Raw genomic sequence first — 20,698 nt, forward strand, 5'->3', positions numbered from 1 at the left:
GTAAACTGTTCTATTATTGGGTTTCAGGGCATAGCAGGGACAACCCTTCTGGCTTCTCCTAGCCAGGGATGTGAAGCCATTTATACAACCACCAAAAAGCTGGGTAATGCAAAAAAGATACATACAGGGTGTTTAGTCTGTGCTTGGCCCATGTACCTCTGAAAAAGTCACAGTGAGGCTGCAGGAGAGGACGGGGCAGCCAGGATGAGCTTCCAAGCAAGGCATGGCATGAGCAGTGATGGGACACGTTAATGGAATGCTAAGGCCAGTGCTGTAATTTGCAGTTGTCACTATCCCAAATTCATGGGCTTGGGGAGTGTTTTCACAGAAGCTTTTTTGGAAAAGCTCGGCATTTCCTTGCTAGTGGAGCTCCCAGGATTTGGGGGTTACTCGAGCGCTTCGTGTTCATCGCTGTTAAATACTGCATCCATTCCATCATCTGAGCATGAAAACTCCCCATTATACCTATCATTTGCTCATTTGGCCTGCTGTGCCAGGAGCTGGAGTTCTAAAATGAGACCCTAATTAGGTGAATAAATAATATTTTCACAGGAAAATGTACAGGCAGGTTATTCCTCTGACTACAAGCTTGTCCCATGAAAAAGTACCGACATCTGTTAACGTGTTCTGCAGTCACTTATTTTGGTAAGAAGTAAATTATTGCTTGTTCTGCAGCAAAGTCTGGCACAGAGCAGCGACACTCTAAGATTCATTGGCCTCTGAAGGACCCACCAAACAATAGCCTTGATGTGTTTTCCATTATTTTTCAACTGTTTTCCATGTCTTTGGGGTTGGAACAGATGACATTAATGACAAACTTTGAAGGAAAGGTTTGTTCAGTTTTAACATTTAATGCTTGTGATGCAATAGACTGAATTCTGATACAATTTGACCCAGCAGTTCACCTGCATTTCTGCTTTATTTTTTGGAGGGAACATTTAAAATGTTGTCCAATCTTTCATATCTCATGCTGGTCTTTTAAGGGTGTGTGTGTGCGTGGGGATGTGTTCTATGTATTGATTTAATAAGAAAGATCATCTCTTGGAAAGGGAGAGTAAACGTGTGTGCATGCATGTGGAAGGAGGGAGAGAGAGAGAGGAGAATATCTGTGTGTTTATCTCTGTGAGAAATGATGCCTGTTAAAAATGTGACTTGCCATGAACGCTATGAGTGTTTTCCTCTTTAAGGGTGTTATACAAACACAGTTCCCGTCAGCAGAAATGAAGCTGCAGTCGTGATTGTTTAGTTCAAACAGTTTGATGTTTCATTGTCCCTCAATCAATCAGTGCCTGGAGGGGTATCAGGTATTGGCTGGAAATGCATCAGAGTGACATGCAGAGCACAGATATTCCTCAAAAGCTTGAAAATATTTCATTTAAAATACTCGTTACAGTATGCATCCCAGTCTGAGAGCAGCAGCAAAGTGAGCTCTGATTATCATTTTTAATTGTGGATCTTCCCTATTTGGTGCTAACATCTCCCAAATTACCTTAAAATAAGCATCTTCCTAGACAGATTTGTAATTCACTTTCATAGCTTATTTTATTCTCTGTGCAAAAGTTAGATGAGGGCATGGGGTTTAGAATAAACAAAATGCATAAAGTAGAAAACGTAATGCGGCATAAATGCCACATAAATCACATCCTAAAGACAAAAGCAGATTTCAAACATCTGAATTACTGAGCACTTAATGTGGAGTGTAATCTGTGTTTTGGTTTATGTTTGTTTCTGGAGTGTCACACAGAGAAAAATACGGAGGGGGGGGTTCCTCTCTTTTCCAACAGCGGGGGGAAAAGGGAGGTCTTGGCCCCCAGAAAAAGCTTTTCCTGCATTGTAGGTAAATCCCAGACGAGTGTCTCCTTTGATGGTGGCAGCTGGGCTCTATGCACAAGTAGTTGATTGAAATCTCACTTGAGGTCTCTTGCTCATCACAGACTAAGTAAGAGGCTGCTTCAAAATGCAAAAATTATCCTTGAAAACACCTTCCCTGGTGCCCTCCTTTGTTCCTTTACATCACCTGCAATCTGTGTGAGCCCCCCTTCTACAAGCTCCCTAGCATCCCCTCCAGGGGTCAGGGCACTGGTAGTGCTGTTCTCAAGCCACAGCTCTCTGAAATTGGACCTAACAGATAAAACCTCAGGCTTCAAAGATTTACACTTAGGATGGACAGCAAACAAAACGTGTGTTTGTTCAGTAACAATCACAATTTTAGGGAGAAAAGCTTATTCTTCCCCGTGCTTTTGTTTTCCTTTGCCCAGCCCACACCTCTCGGCTCAAGCCCAATGCACATTGTTCAAAAAAAAAAAAAAAAGAAAAAAGAAAAAATCAATTTCTAGAGAAATACTTTCTTTAAAAAATCAACCTGTTTCCCCTGCGCCGCTGCGATTGGTCCGATCAACATCACCGAGCCGATCGCGTCAAAAGGAGAGAGCCTCGGCTTAATTGTGAGCTCAGCCCCCTGTAATCCAGGGCAGCGCTGGGGATCGTGGCCAGGCGGGTGCCGAGGGCTGTGGGTTTCTCTCGCAGCTCTTTGCTGGCTCTGCAGCACAAGGCAGCATCGCTGATGCAGGCAGGGAGAGCTCTGCCCCCGCCGCGTCCGCGGCGCTGCCTGGCTCTGCCTCTCGCCGGGCTTTGATGCGATATGAACAGACTGGTAACTCCGGAGCGACAGCGAGAGCTGACATGACTCTGCAGATGGCTACCTTCGGATGATACACCTAGGGGTTTTTCTTTAGGGGAAGGTAAACGCCTAATGCTAATGTTTATTTTTCCCTTGTTGCCATTTTTCAGGACTGCCGGTCCCAAAGAAGAGCCCAAAGTCGGTAAGCACTTTTCAGCTACTATTTCTGTCTGTTTGTCTGCTTTGAAGGAAAAAAGCATGAGTTTGGCTTGTTTGCTTTCTGGGTCTCGACTGTTTTAAGTTGTCCTTCTGTTGCAACCATGATTACCTTGCACGGCTCCTGCTGCATGGAGAGATGAGAGGGGGATGCAGTACGGAAAGGGGACTTGTCTGCAAATAGAGTCTCAGGTTTAGAAATCTGCTTCCCTGACAGATGAGCTTCTCTGTCGTTTAACTTACTAAAAAAAAAAAAGCTATTGTTTCCTTTTGGAAAGATGGGAGGCTCCACCTTCTTGCCAGATACCAATTCCTGTCGGGTGCTCATAGACACCAACCTTCACCATTAACTCACTGAGTTTTCTTGAGAACCCTTGGCTGAATTATTACCAGAACAGGAAAGCGTGCACCTTGCTGGGAGAGACAAAGCATGAACAGAGCATGGTTACAGTTCCCAGGGAATACAGTCAGCTGTCCGAGTGCCTGCTCTGGAGGCATCTCCATACTGAGTAGGATTGTCCTGCAGGTGTAAGATTCCTCATTTTTTAGAAAAGCAACAGTAGAACAATATTTTCTTGTCCCCTCCGAACGTATTTCCATGTAAAGCTGTTACCTGGAAACATCTTAGCATCTTAGCTAGCAGCATGGAAGCTGTGATCTAAAGTATCGTTAAAGCTCCATGAATTATATTATGGAAGAAATTAATGTGCTATTTGTAAGCAACAAAAAGCAATGTTTTATTTTTAAAGGGAATGAAATACCTAAAGCCTGAAAGTTTGCAGTTATCTGTTAAGAGTGGGGGAGAGACAAAATTCTCTGCCAGGAGCTTTGGGGAAGCAAAGCAAGTGAGAGGTTTTTGCCGTGCTGTAAGATGGTGTGAAACTTCACCAACAGTCCCTGGTGGTGCCAAAACCTGCAGCTGGGCACAGCCCACCTCGCCGCAAACCTGGGCAAGAGGTTTGGGAAGCAGCTGAGCAGAAGGCTCTTGCTTTTAATACGAGCTCTCTGCTCATCCAAAAAGAAAGCCCTGAAATAATTAATGTGATTCTGATGGCTTAGGGCAGCTCTGATTAAAGTCATGTGAGCCCGGGCCTCTACCATTGTCAGCTCGCATTAATGTTGGGAGGCAGAAGTGCAGGGTGTGCTCCTCGCGGATCGCAGCCCTGTCAGCCGCTGCCGCTCGCTGCTGTCACACGCGGGGCTCTTTCAGCGAGCCAGAAGCGAGTGTGCAAAATACAGACGTGCCTGGCACGTTTCTGTTCTCTGCCTCCACTTTCTCCCCCGCCCGGAGCAGGATTGGCTGCACGCGATCTGGGCTATGACTTCTGTCATTAAACCAGCCCTGATCCCTGAGCTCTTTCCAAAGCGTGGGTGCCCCCTCTTTGCCACACGCATGTTTGGCATCGGGTGAAGCGGGATCCTGCTGTGTCAGGCACCTCTCTGGTTGACAGCTATGCACAGTGAAAATCTGAGCAGCATGTAAATCCATGTCAGGATAATCCCACCTTGGTGAACAAAGAGGCTGCTTACAAACAGTAGCTGTGCAACAGCAGATTTCTCCCTCCTGTTTGCTCTGAGGAGCCTGTCAGCCTGAGGGAAGCCAGCATTCCTTCGCGTGCCTCTCCCAAGCCTTTTCAGGGTTCCTTCAGTAATTTTTCCTACGGTCCTAGGTGGTGCTGTTGCCTCTAAAGCGCAGGATTCCCAAAAAGTAGAGCCCCCTGTTCCCCTGGCTGCACACGGGGTCGTTGGCAGCGCAATTAGCAGCGGTGTTGTATCACTGCAGCATCGGCAGCTTCAATGAGCGGCCGCTCCTTGGAGGGCAGAGCCGGCGTGGCAGAGCTGGTGCAGCTGCTCCTTCCTCCCCAGTCATCACTGACATGTGGGGATTGAGTGGAAACCTGGAGCAAAGGGCCTCGGGGCATCTGTGTGCAGAGGAGGGCTCTCCGGTGTGGATTTACACCAACCACAGAGCTCGTGTGGCCAAAGGGTCAGTCAGGAGCAGGGAGGTGGTGGTGTCCAGCACTGACCTGCCTTGGTTTGTTGAAGGGCTGCTGCTCCACTGCAGGGAGTGAGGAGTGGGGAGTCCAGCCCTGACCTTCTTGGCCATGAGGATTCCCACTCATGACAGGCAAGAGCCAGGCCTGGCACGCTCCCTGTCTGGGATGCCACCTCTGAGCTCTGCCCGTGTTCCCCGGGGATGCCCTGAACCCCAGGGACTCCCAGCTTGCTGCTGCACTGGCAGCGATGGGGTGAGTGCAGGAGCTGCCACCAGAGCCGTGTGCCAGGGGCTGTCCCTGGCACAGCACAGCTGTGGGGCTCGGGGGATGTGCCCATTTCCCCCGTGCCCTTTGCTCAACGCACAGGGATTGTTTTCCAGCATTCCTTGTATAATAAACAAGCTGCAGTTAGAGGACAGCACATATCGAGGCTGGGAGCAGTTGGCTTTGATCTTAGCTTGTGCTTGTTTTTTGTTTCTTCTGCCGCGTCAGGGAAGTCACGACTCAGGTGTCCATCCTCTTCTGCTTTGCTCAGGAGATGAGCCCTCTCTCATTCCCCTGTATCCTTTCCCAAAGGATACGGACACATTCCCCACTCACTGCCAGTGCCTGCTCTTCCTTGAACAAGTCCTATTTTCTGTTCTCAGCCCGCATTCCTGCATTCCCCAGAGGCCAGCTTCAAGCTGTTGGTACCTCCTGGCTGTGGTGAGGTGTTAAAGCTGTGGAGAGGTTTGTTGGTGCTGGGGCTGTGACACAGCCCGGGAAGTTTTATTGACTTCAGCTCAGTTTTGCTGGGCTGTATTTGTCAGTCTTTGTGTATCTTCTGACAAACTTTGCCCTTCTCAGATTTTAAGGAGAGCTTTTCAACCTTGGTGAAAGAGCTGAATCAGTAAAAAAATCCTTTCCAGCTGTACATAGGACTGGACATTTCCAAGTTCTTTATTCACTTTCCCCTCACCAAGGACATGCTCCTAGAAGCTTTCTGTGTTGCTCCTTTTTTTTTTCTTTTAATTTCCCATTGATTATTTTTTAGATGAAAATGGATAATATTTTGTATTGAACATCTAGAGACACACATTTTAAGCGTGAAAATTCTCTAGTATAGCATTTTCCCCTGCAATTATCCTGATATAACATGGATGAAAACAAACTTTTTCTTTCTTTTTTTTCCTTGTTGCTTGCATCAAAGTATTCCACAAGGGGGCAAAGATTCCCAATTCCAGCTCAGTTTGCCGTCCTGCCAGGACCAGCTTTTCCAAAAAGCTCTACAGCACAAAACCTGCAGCTAGATCATCAGAAGATGGGATCACTGCAGGGGGGATAAAATGCTAAGCTCTTCCAAAAATCTGATTTTTTTTTTTTATTTTGGATTTAAATAAGTGCATTGTCAGCATAGCTGACTTGTGACCAAAAATGCAATTCCTATGCACAGCTAGTCCCAGACAAGAGATTCGCCACATTTTTTGGGTGGATAAGCAGCACCAGGGGCTCTGCCAGTGTCCTGTTTTAGTCAGGAAGAGAAATTGTTTTCACAGAGAGTCTGTATAACACATCCCTCTTCATTCAGAGCACAGGAGCTTGGGTAGGGCATGAGAAGCTCCAGCTTCCCATGGATGTATTTTGTCATGGCTGTAAAACAGTACCAGGGTGATTATTTTATCCCATCACCTGTACCAAGTGTGCAGCCTAAATGGACTGGAGGTAGTCACCACAGCCTTATTTCTAGCCACTTTTGGTAAATGTCTTTCTGGGGAGCCACTGATGCTTATCAGCAGCTCTGGAGATCTCTCAAGAATCAGGGGTGCTCTTACAGGCTCAGATAGTTCAGTGCCCCAGGCTCTTCACAGCCCTGGCAGAGGTCAATACACTTCAGATGATCTGCTTTACTTGGCACTGAAAACCACGATCAGCACCTCAGGGTGAGGCCAGAACCTCGTGCTCTGTCTCCTGTGCTCATCTGCTGCTTTCCTGCCCGTGTGTGTGAACTGAGCAAGGAGGACAGTAAGGTTCAGACCCAGGAGGATTGGCCCTAAAGCTGGGCACAAGGCAGGAGATGGACAATCCATCCTTTCACTGGCTCATCCCTCTCTGTGTACCAAGACACAAAGTTCCCCTGAGCAGTGCCCATGGCAGGGACCAGGATGGTCAGACCTCTGCAATCCCTCATGGGTGTGATGTGCTGAAGCTGCTGCAACACGTGGAAAGAAGTTTGGGCCCCCAAACCCTTTTTGGCCTCCTCTGGTGATAGGAAAGTTAATAAATATTATCTTGAATTAATTTAATTACATACATTCCTTATTACCATGGTTACGTTCCCCTTGCTCTGGTCCCCTCTGAACCTCATAAATAGAGATGTTTCAGGCTTTTTAAAGGAGTTATTTTTTGGAAAACCACCAGTCCCACTAAAGAGGTTATCACCTATTTCTTGAAAAATACCTGTTTTTGCAATTGTAACTCTAGTTTAATTAGAGGTGGTTTTGTTTGAGATATGCTGACACGTCCAGTTGCAATCCAAATACAAAACAGAATTCACAGTTTGTTCAAAATTTAAACCTTTTTCTATCACGAAGTGAGAGCACTTTTTCAGGTTCAAACTTTGTTTCTTTTTAAATCAGAAAGCTTTCAGAGAGTTCTCATTATTTCCCTAAGGGCTGAACAAAGCTTCACATTTTAGTCCCTGTCCTCCACATTCTGTAACCAGCTATTTCCAGTGAGATTGGCCTGAAGTTTCACAGGATGCTTGTAGTTAATTTTAGTAGTTTGGCCAAACAAACCAATCCAGATGGCTGGACTGAGAGATGTATTTTTTTTATTTTTATTTTTTTAAGTTGATTATCCCCAGCATAGCTGTTTCAAAATGCTTCATTAAAAATTGAAGGGCTGCATGTGAATTAGCTTCATTTACCACTTAAAAAGCTAAAAATGTTGGAAATTGGTTCAGATATTTGTATTTGAAAGCCTGCAGATGAGTAATCACAGCAGGTAAGCTTTGTTCAAAATTGCTTTAAAGGACAAAGGCAATTTCACATTCTAGTCAATCGAGATACCCTTTAAAAAGATGCTGCTGGTGGATCAACAACTCGAATGCAAGGCTGAGAGGTCAACATTATTTGGGCTGTTGGAGCTGGGATTTTCTTCTCAGCATAAACCTGAAGAATGTGCAACCTTCACAAGAATTTTACCAGGGTTTTTGAGGTTTTTTAAGACTTTAAAAGAGGGCACTTTGCATTACTTTCTCCTCTGTAATTAATTCAGCTGTTCTATGATGGAGCATTGGCTGCCTGGGGTCTCATGTCCACAGTGAGCCAAGGGATGCCCAGACTGAGGCCAGTGAGCCCCCCATGCTGATCCCATCTGTGTCTGCTGCTGGCTTCTCTCCCTACCCCAGCCTGGATTCCTAGAGAGAAGTACCTGAACACACGGATTTCTGTCCCAGTGTTTTCAGATTGCCATCCCTGAATGTCCCCTCTGCCAGCAGGAGGCTTAACTTTCCTCCTGAGGTTTATTGGTGTGAGTAGCTGATCCCTTTTAGCTGGGAAATAGTGGATGCTGGAAAAACAACCTGTGGGATGCTGTTTTTCCAGCCATCCTCTGTGTCACAGCAGCCCTGGGAGCACAGTTCCAGAGCAGGTGGGAGATTGCACTCAACCTTGGTGGCAATCCAAGGTTCATCCCAAAAGAGCATTAAAAAGCATTTGCTGCACAGTGTGAGGAGCTCTTGTTGAGGATTTTGCTGCATATTGAGTAGTACAAATCCTAGCAATGCAAATGTGACTTGTGCTTCATTTGAGCACACATTGTGAATTTGAGTTAAGAACTATGTACCCTACTTAGCTAAATAGTAAGCAGTCAAAACTCTTGACGCACTGCTTTGGAATAAGCCCTGAATTTAAATGGATGCATTTTTCCTGTTTGAATATACTTAATTTAAACAAATCAAACTTCAAATAGACATTTTCACATTTGTTAAGGTCTGCAGAAGTCCCCTGGATACTCTGGGGAGCAGAGCCATTAAAGGGGTACTCTTGTCCACACACTTGTACCACGGGGAGTTGCAAGAGCTGCTGAGACAAAGTGATCTTGGATAGTAAGGGCTGTGCTTGAATGTATTTCAGAGGGACAGTCTGAGTGTTCACTGTGAAATCTGGTACTTCTTCCATTTTCTTTCAGGCTTAAGTTAGACCCAGATGTTGTCTGAATAGAAGGTTGTTGTGATTTTCTACCTTAATTCAGGAAAAAATAAGTGCGCTGAAACTAGTAACCGATAATGAGATTTAGATCTGCCTTATGTGTGAGATGGAAAAATGCCTTTTTCTTTAATGATAAATTACTTTGTTTTGTATATCCCTTTCTGTCAGCCTGTCTATCAGTATCTGTCACCAGGGAATTTAACTGCACCCAGCATTAACTGGGTAGCAGCAAAACTGTGACTTATATATTTACTTATGTGCATGCAGAAAAGCCTGATCAAAGAAGGGAGGAAAAAATTGATGGAAAACACCCACTCGGCGACCAATAACCGTCTGTTCTCTCCCTTTTCCACTCGCTCTCTCCCTTGCAGCAACCACTTGAAAGGAAAGACAGCCAAAACAGTTCCCAGCAGAGCGTCTCGAGCCACCGCAGCGGGCACACCGCGTCCCCCGCGCACAGCACCCAGGTGCTGCCGGACTACGCCGCCCCGGAGGCGCCGGCCGCCGAGCAGCCGGACACTTCTGGGCAGAAAAAGCCAGATCCTTTCAAAATCTGGGCCCAGTCCAGGAGCATGTATGAAAGCCGACGTGAGTATGAAGCAGGTGTAGTTGCTAAGGCTACGGCTACGGCGGCTGCTCCCTGTGCGTTTTCTTTGCGAAGAGAGGAACCTGTTAGGTTTCTGCTGGAGATGTGAGGCTGGTTAATTTGGTGTCTGTCGATGGGATCTGCTCGGTAGAGCTGCAGTCTGCTCTGCCATGAGGATTGGATTTGGATCATCTCTAGGAAAGGGCACTTAGACCAAAGCTTAATATGAAAGATCCCTTTTAAATTAAAGACCATCTTTCCCCCTGTATTTTTATTGTGCTTTTAAATTAAGCTGGAGGAGAATTTGCAAGTTTGTTATCCAGATCCTAAACTCTTTTTTGAGGTTAAGACTCATTATCTGATATGCATAGGAATTTCAGTAAGGAGGGGAAGTATTTAGTTTGTTGAAATTCATATCAGATGCTTTTCAGCCTCACTCTGGGGAGGAGAAAATCCAGCTGAGCCATTTTACTTTGACCAGAGTGGACACTTTAACAATACAGATATTAAATGCATATTGTAAGTGGCTTTTATGGCAATTAATAATCTGCACACTTGGCTAATAATGCAGCAGGGTTTTGACTCTGTTCCAAGATTATAAATATGGTTTCAATCAGTTTCTTCTCGGGAAACAAAATAAACACATTGGCTTTGCTTTAATTGCACTGCTGAAGATGATCAAATCTGTAAAAGCTTCTTAAAGAGTTAGAGTATTAGGTTCATTTTGAAAGGCAGTTGCTTTAGTTACAGAAAAGGGAGTTTCAAAGTCTTGGTACTCTGAGAGTATCACCTGCAGTTTGATTTTATTGTGCTAACTGGAAATTCATAAACCAGTAAGAAATTAGCCTTTACCTCAGAATGAAAAATGGTAGGACTTTTTTTTTACAGACCAAATGAATCACTTTGAAGTCTTATATCCTGAAAAATTAAATCATGAGTCACAGTTTCTTGGCTGAAGATGCATCTCTTTGGATTGAATGTCTCAGCAATGCAGTTTGTAGGTGTCTCTGCTTTTGTGCACTGCTTCCCTTCCCATCCTTTCCTAGGGATTAGGTGGACTGACCCTGCAGGCTCTCAGGCCAGGCCACGCTGATCTGCAGAGTGCAATGACAGAACTTGTACATGCAGCACATTGAAATAAGAAAAAGAGCTGAGGGACAGTGGCTCCTGAGCCCTGCAGGGCTGTGGGCAGAGCTCCTCCTTTTCCTCCCTGGGTGGACAAGTGTCCCATGGCCCTGGCCTTCCTGCTGCCCAGCCCGTGTGGTTCCCATTGGCACTGTGCTGCCATTGCCTCTGACCCCCTGCAGCTACTTAGCTAATTTCTAATTAACTGTTTAACTCTTACTAATTAGTCATTAGTATCAGCTTAGCAGCCTTAACTCCTGCCTGTCTTTCCTGATAAAACCCAAGACTAAGCTGGAGAAACCCTGAAGTGCACAGGCAGGCCGTCACCCTTCTGTGTCACCTCGAGTGTCACCTCCAGTACCATGTGCTAAATCCTCCCTCTTTCCTCGATGGCTGCAGTTATCCTGTAGAGATTTTGTCCTTGGCTGGGACTAGAGCCCTTCCAGAGGCCTTCTCACAGTCTCTTGACCTGTTGGTTTCCCACACCCCATCTTTTCCTGTGCCACAATCCTGCTGTTTGGGCCTGTTGCTAGGCTGGGATCTGCTACACCCCTTCAGCTTCCCTGTCTCACCTTTCCATAGCCCAGCATCTCTGTAGTGGGGCTGATCCTCTTCTGCTGCTTCAGTCCTTGTCTCCTGCCTCTTCTGCCAGATAAGACTTGTTTGAAGATCAGTGCTTTTCTATGAACTTCTCATCCCATTGCTGTTCCCTTCCAGGAAGGTGTTTTCTGAGATTTCTTGGTTTCATAGATAGGGGTTTTTTTGGAGAATAGTGGAAATGTGATATGGTCATATCTCCTTTTAAGCTATTAGAAGTGTCCAAGAGCCTATGAATTTCCAAATCTAAGCTGGAGTGAAACACATTCCCTGGGGATTAACCTGCACTCTTAGCTAGTGACATGGCTTTACTGTGGGTAATGAAATGTGAAGAAAAGCAGGAAAGATAAGTGAAAAATTGGGTTGGATGTGTTCTGTCTACTTTTGTGGTCTGATCCCAAAGCGTGACTGGTGGTTTTACTTCGAGGTCAGTGGTCAGCTCCTCCTTCCCTCACCAAGCCCTTATTTATCACCAGTCTCATAAGCAGAGTCTGTGGTTCACAGCTGAAACCTGGCTCTGCTGCCCTGGGGTGAAGCCCTGTGTTTCTTTCCCTTTGTTGTGAACCTGAATCATCCCTTTGAGGCTCATTCCCAGTGTTGCCCTAGCATGGCTCTCGGGTCATTTGTGGGGACCTCTGCTGACACTGAGCATCAGAGTGTGTGATGGGAGGAGCCATTCCCTGGGGCCTCCAGATTTGCTGTCAGCTCCACCCGTGCTGTTCTTCGTGTCTTTACCCAGCTGCAGTTGGGTTTAACTCCAGTGCCGCCTTTGGCTGGTGGGGAAACAGTCATGTCTTCTCTTTCCCCTTAATTTGGGCACCCATTCCCAAGGCTTTGGGACTGTCATTTCCAACATCATCCATAGCTTTGGGTGCTGGGTGTGACTCTCTCTGCAGCCTTCTGAGGGAGGCATGAGCAGAACTGAGTATCTTGTGCACAGCAGGAGGATGTCACCCTAGAGCCAGAGCTGGGGGTGGGTGGCACCTCCAGTACCCAGGGAATTTGGTGAGTTCTAGAAGGCTCCACTACCTGAGGAGCCCCAGCACAGCTCTTCTGCCACTCTGGACAGGACTTGCCCTCTGTTAATTGCTGGCTTTAAATTTTAAAAAGCCTGAAAATGGTTCTAAAATGTTCTTTTGAGAGACAGGGTTTTGAATCCCCATCAAGTAGACTGAGAAGCAGCAACAAGCCTTTGTGTTGAAGTATATGATGAATTTAAAAAGGACAGAATTTTAGAGCGTTAGATCATCTTAAGTGTTTTATTTTGTCCCATTTTTGAAACTGTTGAGCATAAAAAGAGCATACTGCAATTTTTCAAGTGCAGTTGACTCAAGAAGATGAATTCATTAGCTCCAGCCCAGACAGATTTATTTTTCATCTAAAAATCATATTGTAAAGAGGTTTTATTCAGTATATGAATTTCTCTTCTCCAAGATATTTCTAAGAAGTACTGAATTTGTAATGAATACCTACTGCCTTTTTCTCTGGGAATGCATCCCACTGTTACTTACATTAATAATGAGAATGTAGACACAGAAAACAAAGGCAACACCTTTTTTCAGAATTTGTAAAATTCATTCTTCCTCTCCTTAAGTTGTCTTTGGATCAGTATTTCGTTAAAAAAGACTGTATTTGCCTTATGTGACCTGTCTCACTGAAGTCATTGGTAGAGCACAATTAGGTTGAAAAGCACCAGCTAAGCCATAATTGGGTAAAAGGATGTGTTTTTATGATTTACCCAATGCATCTTAATATCTGAGAGTGCTCCAGTTCTGTGGGGGAGAGCCACAGACGTTGCTTGTTTAGGGGAAGAAAAAAAAAAGGATAAAAATTAAGCTAGAATTAGTAATGCAAAGCTAAGAAAAGGCTCCATCACTGTTTCTGGACTCTGGCTGAGGGAAAGCAGATTAGAACTGCAACTTTATTCCACAAACGCAGGTTAAAGTTCCTTCATGTGGAGCTCCCCGGGGTGAGGGGATCAGCCCTGCAAGGTGCTGAGTGTTTGGGCTGGGGTCCAAGGGAGCTTATTTCCAAGCTGTAAACCCGAAGGTGTGCTTTAAGGCTAAGGCTGAGCTCGGGCTGTGCTGCAAGTCCCCAGCCTGTGCTGGATTAGGGCGTTTGAGAATAGCCGGCTTTGTGCGAATGTGAAAACAGAGCATTTGGTGGTGCTAACAAATGCACTCTTTGCTGGTGCTGAGCTTTAGCTGCCTGAGCTCCTCGTTATGGGTAACTCATTGCTGCTCGTGGGAGTTGTGTACATGAATCAGAGAGAAGGACAAACCCTTAAGGTTTGAAAGCTGAAGCAGTTCCAAGATCCAGGAATGACACACTCAAAGAGCACTCAGAGAGAGAAACAGCAATTGAACGGCTTAGCAGAGAGCCACAATTCAGAAACCTCACACTGTTTTATTGAAATATATTTTTATAATATGCTTTTTACTTTTCAATGTATTATTAAACTTCCTTAAAGATTAACACAATCTGTTGTCAAATTTTTCTCATGTGGCCTGATTGCTTTGCAAAATACCGTATCCTACATATGGCCATCTGTCAAAACAGCAGTGACAAAATGAATTAATCTGAATTGCAGATGTGTTAATGAATCCCTTTGAAGGGCTTAAGCATTTAATTAAAAGTAAAGCAGAACACGATAGAGAATTTTTAAAGCTTTTAAAATATTCAGAGTTATCATTAATATTTGAATTTTATTTTCAGGCACACAATTTGTTTGGGAGAATTTTTTTGTCCCCAAATCTAATTAAAATAATACAAACAAGTCTTGACCCTAGCGTGTTCACTCATCGGCAGTTACACAGAACTAAAAATATTTGCACAATAACACAAACATAGGGTACTTTTTCCTTAAAATAGAAAAGAAGAATACTCTCCTGAAATTGTAGCCACCTTCTGATCAGACTGAGTTGAAAGATGATGTTTAGTAAAACCCCTTTGGTAGGGTTATGTCCTTTTATTATATTAACAGTAGGCAAACAGTTGCAGTGATACTCTTGGGCACACAGATGTATCCATGCCCTTGGAGGATGTGCTGCTCAAAGGGACCGTGGTACTCCCAGCACGTCGCGTGAGCTTTTTCCTCTTATCAAGAGCTCCTGCTGAAGCCATCTTTCAAAAGCTTTCCATGCCACCACAAAGGGTTTGTTAAAGGGAAAAGACAAAAAAACCTCTGAATTCTCCTGCAGTGGGATAGTTTAGAAAATAGATTTCTTGCAAATATGGAACCTTATGAGGTCTGTGGCTAAATTGCAGGACTTTTCAACTCCAAAACTCTCCATCAGCTTCAGTGAGACTGTCCACTCCCAGTTTCAGACTTGTCCTCATATACTTTGCTGAATCTGGGCCTTAAACATTTTGTGCTTTGCCAAGCTATGAGTCACTGAAAGTGCTGCTGCCTCAAATGAGCCAGTGACTAAAGCAAACTCACACTGATCATTCTTGAACCCATCTTATGTTGGAACTGGTGTCACATTAGGCAGATTTTTATTTTATATAACATGTTGAAGTTTGCATAGTAAAATTTGATTAAAATGATCTGTGATTAAGCACTGTGTTCATTGTTCATCACCACATATTTAGAATTTCTTTTAATGTTAGGCAAAGATATTTCCATTTGAAAAACTAACTCATGTCATGAAGTTGAAAGGTTTTTTGTAGAAAAGTGTATTTAAGAAATTTTTCCTCTAAGGAGAAAAAAGGTTTTTCAAATATACCTGCATGCATATGCAAAAATGTGTAAATTCATATGTGTGTGTATTTTATACCCAAATGTGCACAGGCATGTGCAGAGAGATGTGAAACTTAATATGTCATAATCCATTGTAGCTATAACCTTAACAAATTGTGCATGCAAGCCTAACATGACCATAAAGTCACAATTAATTAAATGAACTAACAAGAAAGCAGATACATTAAGCTTTGCAAAACTGTAAAATTAATATTACAGCTATGTCACCTTCACCTGCAACTGGACTGAGCAAGGGTGAGAGAGAGAGAGAAATCAATTCCACGAGTTTTGGAGAATGTAAGACTGTCCCGAGAATGTATCTGTGTCTCGTGATGTCTCTTTCTGGTGTCATTGCTACTGTGTGGCGGGGGGCTCTTCATCACCACGGGAGTCTGGCAGGGCCATATGCCAGGTTTAGCCACCAAGGGGCAAAGTCTGGCTTTGCTGTCCTGGCTGGATGGTGTAAGGTGGCCGGGGGTGGGTGTTTCGTGTTCCTGTTTCCTTCATGAGTTTGCCCATGTGACTCATCAACAGATCTGCATCACTCACCTTTCCTGCCATTCACAGAACTCTTCTTACCACTTTTGCGCTGCCCTCCAAATGGTCTGGTTTAATTTGGGACAGGCAGACTGCTGTTAAATTTTACCCATTTTGGGCTACGTACGTGTTTTGTCAGAGTCAGACATGCTTGAGATCAGTCAAGGTGCAGGGTTGCAGTGAATGACTCCTAGAGGCCATTTTTCATTCATTTTCGACAAAGTTTCAGCAGCACCATGTTCCCTTTGAGTAAGGAAAGTGGCTCCTGTGAAGTTCAGCTGAATAATGAGAGAACTTAAAATAATTCTCCAGTATGGAACCTCAGAGGGTCTCACCTCTGAAGCTCAGGGGTGGATGGGTGTTCTGGGCTGTGCTGGTGAATCACTGCCCTGCAGAGCTGCTGCAAAAAGTGGTAAAAGGAGCTTTGGACTCGTTCTGTGTAAAGGTGTGTTGTCTGTGTGTCTGTTGCATCTGTGTTCCACCTCGCCGAAATCCTTCCAGTGGGGTAGCTCTGTGTGCAAGAACTGGCCCCTTTGGGGGCAGACTTGGCTTTTTTTCTGGGTCTGTTCCCTCCAGTGGGTTAATTGTGTAGCTGGGACCCGAACCAGGGCCATACGGCATCGCTCAGTGGGGCTGGAGGGCTGACAAATGGGAAGGTGTTGAGAGACGCTGAGGACGCCGGCCCATGCTGGAGCTCTCTGCAGAAGCCACTTTACCTCTGACAAATCCAACACACACTATTAATTGTTTGGGGCCAGCCTTTGCCAAAATAGGCTGCGAGGGGCTGACAGACACTCCTGACTGTGTCTGCTCGTCACGCTCCCCTTGCTGAAGGCGGTGACAAACAGCAATTAATTCATTGTCTGAATTGTGTAGTGCTGCACGTCTGTGCGTGGCGAGCTGCCTTCAGCCAGAGGAGATGAGCCACGCAGGCACCCGGCGTGTTCATCACCCGAGCGCTCTGTAATTGTGTCTGGACAAAAATCAGCCTCTAATTCAGTGAGGGCACGGGTGTTAAGCTTAGCTTATAATTGCAGGTAATTAAAATGTAAAAACACTATCTGTAATGCCAGCTTAAATGAAAATGTCGAAGCAGACCATCTGTACCTTACCGTGCACCTATTCGTTTAATTTTTAGTATTCCCAGTTCTTCAATTCATGTTACATTTTAACTCATTGAAGAGAGACCTTCAGAGGTAACCAAAAGTCTTAACGTTGACAAGCACCAGAGCAGACCCAAATTTTTGCACAATAAGCACAGACAGTGTGAAATCCAATTAGAGCCCAGTCTGACATTCACTGATGCCAATGGAAAACAACCTGTTCATAGATACAGAAAGCTAGATGATGTTTCATTAAATGTGCTGCATCCTGTGTCTGAATAGGCACTTACTTAAATTGGATTCCTGAACAATATACTTTGGTTTCTTTGCTGGAGTTACAGGCAGCTGACTGGTAAAGCAACAGCTTTTTATTATCATTAATTATAAATTTTGGGAGGGGATCATTACAAAATTAGTCAATGTTACAGATACTATCCAATAAATATTAAATGAACCTGAAGTTGTCTTCTGATAATGTTAGCAATTAGTTATGCATTTTTAAGAAAAGGATGAAAGCAAGCATGAGTAAGTTAATATAAAACATTACTGTTCAACATTGCTTCAAGGTTAGTACTTCACTGTATGTAATATTCATTGTAGAAACCTTGCTGTGTTCCATTCTAATGAGTAGGTGAGGTTGGGCTTTTTTATGTTTCCAGCTGGTTTTATCTCTTCAGTGCTTTTGCAGAGCCTGCACACCAGCAGGTGAGAGTCAGGAGAGCTGCATTGTTTTGAGTGTAGCCCTTCTGATTTACTCCAGCTGAGGATGTATCCCGTAGTTATTTAAAGCAGAGTTGGTAGACGGATAGCAAACTATGCTTAGGAAAGTTAATTAAACAGTAGAAGTCATAACAAGTGGCTCTTCTGTCTTCCATGAAAGAGGAGACAGCTGTATTGTTTTTGGCAGAGTAATTCTCTGCTGTACACATTTATTTATGGATGGTTTGGAAGAAGCTCTTGCACTGGGTAATGATGCTACTATTGACAGAAGGAAATATTATAGTGATAAATAAAGGGCAAGTCACAATTACATGCCTAGAAAGTAGAAACCACTGCATAAATTTTAATAGTGATATAAATAATAATCCTTTAGTATTTAAAATTATAAGTGTTGATAGTTATGTGTCTGGTTTTTTGTAAAAACAAGATGGTCTCCAAGCTCACCTCATTTAAAGGTTAAAATTGCATAGCACATCCTTTTATGTACATCTGAGTAGTCATGATTTGGGTAAAAAGGTGTGGTATCTTGATTAGAAATGATAGTTTTTCTTCTTTCCCTTCAGTTCCAGATTATCAAGAGCAGGATATCTTTCTATGGAGAAAGGAAACCGGGTTTGGATTTAGGATTCTAGGTGGAAATGAGCCTGGAGAACCTGTGAGTATCATGTTTTAGTTTGTGGCATCTTTCAGAAACAGCAGTAGAATGTACAGATGTGCAGAACTAAGCTGTAGCATCACTGCTAAAATAGTCGGTGGACTATATATATATATATCCTGCATCTTCCCACCCTCCGTCCAAAATAACCCAACTCCATACATAACTGAAATTATGTATTTGGTTTGGTTTCTCCTTCTACTCTAATGGTAAACCAAATGAAAACACATTGGACACTGAGGACAGAATGTCCTGGTCATGTTTGCAAGTATTTTGATCTTAGAATGCCAAGTTCTCAGATCTTAGAATGCTCGGTTCTCTCCTTGAATTCAGTTAGATTCTTTACCCTAAATCCAGTGCCTGTGGGAGGTTTCACCCTTTCCTGTGCTACACAGGTCACAGCTAGATAGTGGCAGCATGAACTTCCAAGTTTTTTCCCTGCTAAAATTATTTTGCTCATTTATGGGCAAACCATGAATTTGTCACATGTTAGAGTAACTCCACAGAGCTCACTGAAGATAAACCAAGACTGAGTTGGTGGACAAGCACATGGAGCAAAGCTTGTAATCCCTGCAGGCTGCTGAAAGGGTAACTCAATCTCAGCTTCCCTGACAAGACCCTCAGTGCTTTTAACCATCTTCCTGTCTGGTCACTGTCTGGTTGAACACTTTTCCCAGGGCTGCCTGTCCTTCGAGTGAATGGGCTGCCTAAAGAAACAAGATGTCAATTTATTACAGTTCCACAACGAGCTGTATTCACTCAGAACCGCCTTCACAGGAGCAGCTTTCCTGACCAGCAGATTTGTCAGGAAATTCATCTCCCTGCTAAATGGGGTCTAACTAAGAGTGCCCCATGCTTCCAGCTGGCTGTTGAGCAGGTCCTCATTCTCCTCCCTCCTCCTGTGCCCCAGATTTACATCGGTCACATTGTACCGCTGGGCGCTGCTGACGCCGACGGCCGCCTGCGATCGGGCGACGAGCTCATCTGCGTGGATGGGACGCCCGTGGTGGGGAAATCACACCAGCTCGTGGTGCAGCTCATGCAACAGGCAGCCAAGCAAGGCCACGTCAATCTGACCGTCAGGCGCAAAGTGGTTTACACAGGTAGGCTGCACTATCACCCCGCCAGGATCCCATCTGTTCAGCAAATGGCCTAAGGGGAAACAAAGCTTCCTCTAGTGCTGGGAAAACTCAAGGGATGAACTGTTATCTTTCCTCTTTTGCCTGTTTTTAGTCTTTTTTGTTCCTGATCAAATAGGTTTCAATGGTTTTTTTCCAGTCAAGACTCTCTTAGCTGACTTTCCCAGTCTTCATAAGGTTTCTGATAAAATAGGGAACTGTTCTGTTGCAACATAAAACTTTCAGTTTCACTTATGCAGCAAACAAACACTGTGGCCGACTGCTTGTGTTTTCTGTGTACTTCCCAAAATAAATGTGCCCTTGAACTGGGAGTGAGGGGAAAGATGATGAAGAGTCTACAGAAGGGGGAGGCAAGGACAGAGAGCCACTGAAGGCTCTGGTGTGTGGTGGCCGCTGCCCCAGGCTCAGGGGGAGTTTCAACATGTAGTCAAGTGAGCTCAGGATGGGAAACTGTAAACATTGTTGGTTCTGGTGGGCCAGGGTGTGAGTGTTTGTTGTCACAAAATCAGAATTGCTCAGGCTGAAAGAGACCTTAAAGATCATCCATTTCCAACCCTTCTGCCATGGGCACAGACACCTTCCACTGGGTCAGGTTGCACAGGTCTAGAGAGTTTTCTGTGTGTTCAGTTATGCTGGGCATTGTGCACCCACTGCACAAGTGTAGGATCTAAATGAACAAAAAAGAAGCTGGCAGAAAGACAAAGATGCAAAGAGAAGTGACACTGCCTGGTGCTGTTTTGGCACCCAGATAAGTGATTGAAAAATGTCATGACAGATGAGAAAATGAAGACATGAGCATGAGCTTTCTAAATAACATGTGGCCTTATGTTTAATATTGGAGAGTGACTTTTGAGTGCTGCCTGTCCCTTTGAGTCCCTTTAGGAGCTCAAGTGTGGGATTTGCTTTAACTCATTCAAAAAAAAAGGGATATTATGTAGCTTTTCAAGTTTAGGCACGATCAGATAAATAGGTAGTGATGTACTTTGATCCTAGAGAGAATCAAAATAACATTCAGTTTGGAAATTAGGTCCTCAGTGGAAGTTAGGACTAGAAGAGTACCTCTAAAATAGCTCTGTGTTCTTATCCAGGCCTGAGCTCCTTCTGCACAATAATGAATAAATGTTCACTTCTCATTTCTTTCCTTCTTCCCAGTGTGGATTGAACACAGGTTATGTCCCTCCTCTGACAGCTTCTCTTTAATTCCTGACCAAAGTCTGGTGTAAGAGAAGCTTTAAAAGATGGGAGGAAGGGGAAGGGCATTTTGGTATTGTTTTTGTGTGTAGATTTTCTATGCAGTTTTACAGCCTCCAGGCTGGAAATTACCATGAAAGATTTAGATGCATGAGATCTCTCTTGATATTTCATTCAGAGGCATGTTACTGCAGATCGAGCTATTTCTGAATCATTGCAAATGTGGACACTTACTCTAGGATAAATTATTCAGAATCCCTTCTTTCACCTTATATTTGCA

At 44.3% G+C, this 20,698-nt stretch overlaps 1 protein-coding gene across 26 annotated transcripts in view; it reads left to right on the forward strand.

Annotated features, from left to right (window-relative positions):
- Positions 1 to 20,698, forward strand: part of MAGI1 (membrane associated guanylate kinase, WW and PDZ domain containing 1) — a 335,623-nt gene that overhangs the window by 294,879 nt on the left and 20,046 nt on the right. For 20 of the 26 annotated variants that reach the window (XM_063411663.1, XM_063411668.1, XM_063411659.1 and 17 more), the window contains 5 exons: positions 2,791 to 2,822; positions 9,395 to 9,611; positions 15,293 to 15,370; positions 17,997 to 18,088; positions 18,999 to 19,191. In XM_063411663.1, the coding sequence (XP_063267733.1) occupies positions 2,791 to 2,822; positions 9,395 to 9,611; positions 15,293 to 15,370; positions 17,997 to 18,088; positions 18,999 to 19,191 (612 nt within the window). The remainder of the gene's footprint in view (positions 1 to 2,790; positions 2,823 to 9,394; positions 9,612 to 15,292; positions 15,371 to 17,996; positions 18,089 to 18,998; positions 19,192 to 20,698) is intronic. The other 6 variants (XM_063411652.1, XM_063411667.1, XM_063411651.1 and 3 more) reach the window with 1 other exon arrangement.

The sequence above is a fragment of the Prinia subflava genome, chromosome 14, assembly GCF_021018805.1.
Source record: "Prinia subflava isolate CZ2003 ecotype Zambia chromosome 14, Cam_Psub_1.2, whole genome shotgun sequence".
NCBI lineage: Eukaryota > Metazoa > Chordata > Aves > Passeriformes > Cisticolidae > Prinia > Prinia subflava.